The sequence below is a fragment of the Arachis duranensis genome, chromosome 2, assembly GCF_000817695.3.
Source record: "Arachis duranensis cultivar V14167 chromosome 2, aradu.V14167.gnm2.J7QH, whole genome shotgun sequence".
NCBI lineage: Eukaryota > Viridiplantae > Streptophyta > Magnoliopsida > Fabales > Fabaceae > Arachis > Arachis duranensis.
Window position 1 is genome coordinate 25,439,380 of NC_029773.3, and position 3,255 is coordinate 25,442,634.

The window sequence follows — 3,255 nt, forward strand, 5'->3', positions numbered from 1 at the left end:
GTAACACCTCGCCGCTAAAGGAAGTCAGACGCTGCCACAAAGAGAGTCTGAACCTGACGTCTAGGCCCCAAAAACAACCCAATTTCAGGTAACCATCAGAATAGTATTTATTGGGATTTAATTGTTTTATAACAAAATTTGTTTGAAATTTACTTATTTAATACATATATTAAAGATTTAGTTATAAGTGATAGAAAGTCAAATTGTTTATCAGAAATAATTCTTAGAGACTTTTAAAGTAATAAAATTTATTAAAAACTAAAGTGTTTGATGTAAAATTTGTTGGAACTCATTTAAAAATTTACTCTTATTTATATGTATTTATAAATAGGTGAATGTTATGGTGTCTATCATTTTGTACTTAAGTTACTAAAAGAAATAAATAAATAATATTTAATAAATTTTATATAATTTATTTTTTATTTTAAACATTTTATTTTTTACTTTAAAAGAAAAGTTAGGCAATTTAGACACCATAACAAAGACACCATAAAACTCACCTTATAAATATGATGCATGGGCCGAGGATTCAGGAAGCAGCAGCCCAAAAAGAAATAGTTGCTAACTCGGTGGAAAATGTACGTGTGTCGTACATAGTTTATGGAAGATTAATTTAATATTTTGTATAGTGGAGCCCAATGTAACATTTTTCTGGCCCTGCCCATGAACAGCTATATAGAAAAGCAATCCAGGTCATGTTCATACTGAATACTGATCCAATTTCCGAAACAAAAAATAGGCATTTTCAGTTTTCCACTTCCACAGTGGTAGATACTACTATCCTTGCTTACCATGGAAGTCATAATTAACCCTTCATCACGTTCCACGTGTGACTTACACGACACTTCACCCAAAAGGCGGCTCAAGGGTGTGGGAGTAGGACTCTAGCTACACAGCCTAGTGGCTCTGCCACGTCCTGTGATATAAGTGGCCCAACTTGCCACTGGGTCCCACTAATTTATCCATTTGTCTTCTCGTCCCTTCCAAAAGATATTTGCGACAATTCTCATTTTTTCAATTTATTTATTTTTTATTTTATTATTACTATATAAATTTTTTTCTTACCAAATTTCGGACAGTTTCTTTTTTGCGAAACTCATCGCCACTCTCTATCTCTCCCTTCCATAAAGTTGAAATCTCATTCTCAACCGCGAACCAAGCTTCTCGCTTCAGTTCGTTGCCGCTATCGTCTTTTTATCTTTTTCTGTCTTGTGGAAAATCAAACAAAACAAAACCAAACCCTAACCCTCTCTCGATTTCACTTTCCCTGTTTTCGAATCTTGTTTTAGTGTAAAGCTCAGTGCTCTTTCCCAATCTCAGATCTGTTAGTTTAACACTCGATTCGAATAAGTTCGAGGTGGTCTTTGGATTTTCCATGCAATTTGGGGATTCAGAGGCTCTCTTTGGATTTGAATTATTGTTTCGTTTGGATTAGTTTCTCTTTTGAATTGGTGTGTGTGGTTTTAAGGTAGGTTTGGTATTGTTGATGTGGAACTCTGTTGTCTATTATTCAAATTCAATTAAACGGTTAAGAAGCGGTTATTGTTCATTCAAACACGCGTTTTCTAACTTCATCTGGACGCGTGATTGAATTATTGACTCGCGTTGTTGTTTCGTTCGGTAATGTTTTAGTGTTTTCCAGTGTGCAGAGTTATTAAATGATTCGAAAACTGTGTTTCTAATTCAGGATTTCGTGCTCCAGGCTTTCATTTTGACACGAATCTCAAGTCTGCCAGTAGTTTCTTCGTGAATGCTGTGCGGTAGTGTTGCTTTTCTGGTAGTTACCACCTTCGGATTTGCAGAAGCTTTGTTTATAGATTTTGATGGGAGAAGAAGCTCTTTGTGTTCAAGCTTTAGCAGATGGAGAGAAGGAAAACAATGAGGAATTAAGGACGGAACTGAAGAGGAACTACGACCAATGTGATGCTGACACAACTGAGTCTCCTAATAAGAAACAAGCAAAGGAAGTTTCCAATGATGAATTGCGCTCTGAAGTTTTCAACCCGAACATTTCTGTGACTGAGAATGCTTTAGCTTTTCAGGATATTAGTAGCCAGCCCACGGAATCGGGAAATGGTAACCCTGCAGAGTGTGGGGAACTAACGTCCACTTGTTTTGAGAATTCAAGCTCTGATGAGACCTTAAGTGATGAAGCTGGTGATCACAATATCAATAGCACTTTTCGGAGTGATAAGGACCCCAGTAGCTCCGCAATTTCTTCTTGTGTTGTACTGGAGATTCCGAAGCATGTTAGTTCAACTGGGATTAGAAAAATTACTTTTAAGTTCAGTAAGAAGAAGGAGGACTACGATTACCAATCACCTGCTCCAACTTATAGACCTGCTGGCTTTGCTGAAGGCAGTAATCCCTATGGTTTTCATGGGGATGATGAGGAATATATGGCAAGGGCTGATTATAGTGGTGGTTCGTTGGAGAGCCTGGGTGGAATGGGATATGCTCAAAATGGAGATTTCAACTTGTACACTCGCAACATGGAGTTGAAGATGTCGAAAAAGGTAGTCCCCAACTGCTACCCCACAAATGTCAAGAAGCTGTTATCAACTGGTATCCTTGATGGAGCTCTAGTGAAGTATATTTACAACCCGGGAAAGGTAAAAGCACATATTTATTTTTCCTTTCATATTCTCACGATTCTGATAGTTTTCTCAATTTTTGAAATTTTTGTCAGGTTGAATTACCTGGGATTATTGATGGTGGTGGATATTTGTGTGGCTGTTCCATGTGCAATTATTCCAGAGTAAGATGCATTATTTCTAGTTAGGATTGGAGGTCTTTTCTATTTACAAGAAAGCTGATTTAATCTTGATGATTTTAGGTGCTTAGTGCCTACGAGTTCGAGCAGCATGCTGGTGCCAAGACTAGGCACCCAAATAATCACATATACCTAGAGAATGGAAGACCGATATATAGTATTATCCAAGAAATAAAAACTGCTCCACTCAGCATTCTAGATGAGGTTATAAAAAATGTCGCTGGTTCATCTGTCAACGAGGAGTCCTTTTTAATATGGAAAGGTGAGAATTATTTATCTGGTTTATAAAACAGTATCAGTTGACTATTTGCTTTGGTAGTTCTTATTTCTGGTGCCTTCTGGCCTGCAATATCCTTAGTAACCCAGGACAGAACCCTGATTATGTGTTATTTTAGTTAGAGATGATATGGTTTATGCTAGTCGAAGAGTATTTTCTTTCAATCATGTTTTGATGTTGAATATTTCATCCTAGCTAGTAGATA

The 3,255-nt window shown here is 36.9% G+C and overlaps 1 protein-coding gene across 3 annotated transcripts in view; it reads left to right on the forward strand.

Moving 5' to 3' along the window:
- Positions 1 to 1,073: 1,073 nt before the first annotated feature.
- The window catches only part of LOC107474038 (uncharacterized), an 8,501-nt gene continuing 6,319 nt past the window's right edge, over positions 1,074 to 3,255 (forward strand). Inside the window, exons 1-4 of one of the 3 annotated variants that reach the window (XM_016093627.3) lie at positions 1,074 to 1,468; positions 1,688 to 2,612; positions 2,690 to 2,758; positions 2,837 to 3,035. In XM_016093627.3, the coding sequence (XP_015949113.1) occupies positions 1,824 to 2,612; positions 2,690 to 2,758; positions 2,837 to 3,035 (1,057 nt within the window). In that variant the 5' untranslated portion in view covers positions 1,074 to 1,468; positions 1,688 to 1,823. Of the gene's footprint in view, positions 1,469 to 1,494; positions 1,621 to 1,687; positions 2,613 to 2,689; positions 2,759 to 2,836; positions 3,036 to 3,255 lie in introns of those variants that run through there. The other 2 variants (XM_016093626.3, XM_021135229.2) reach the window with 2 other exon arrangements.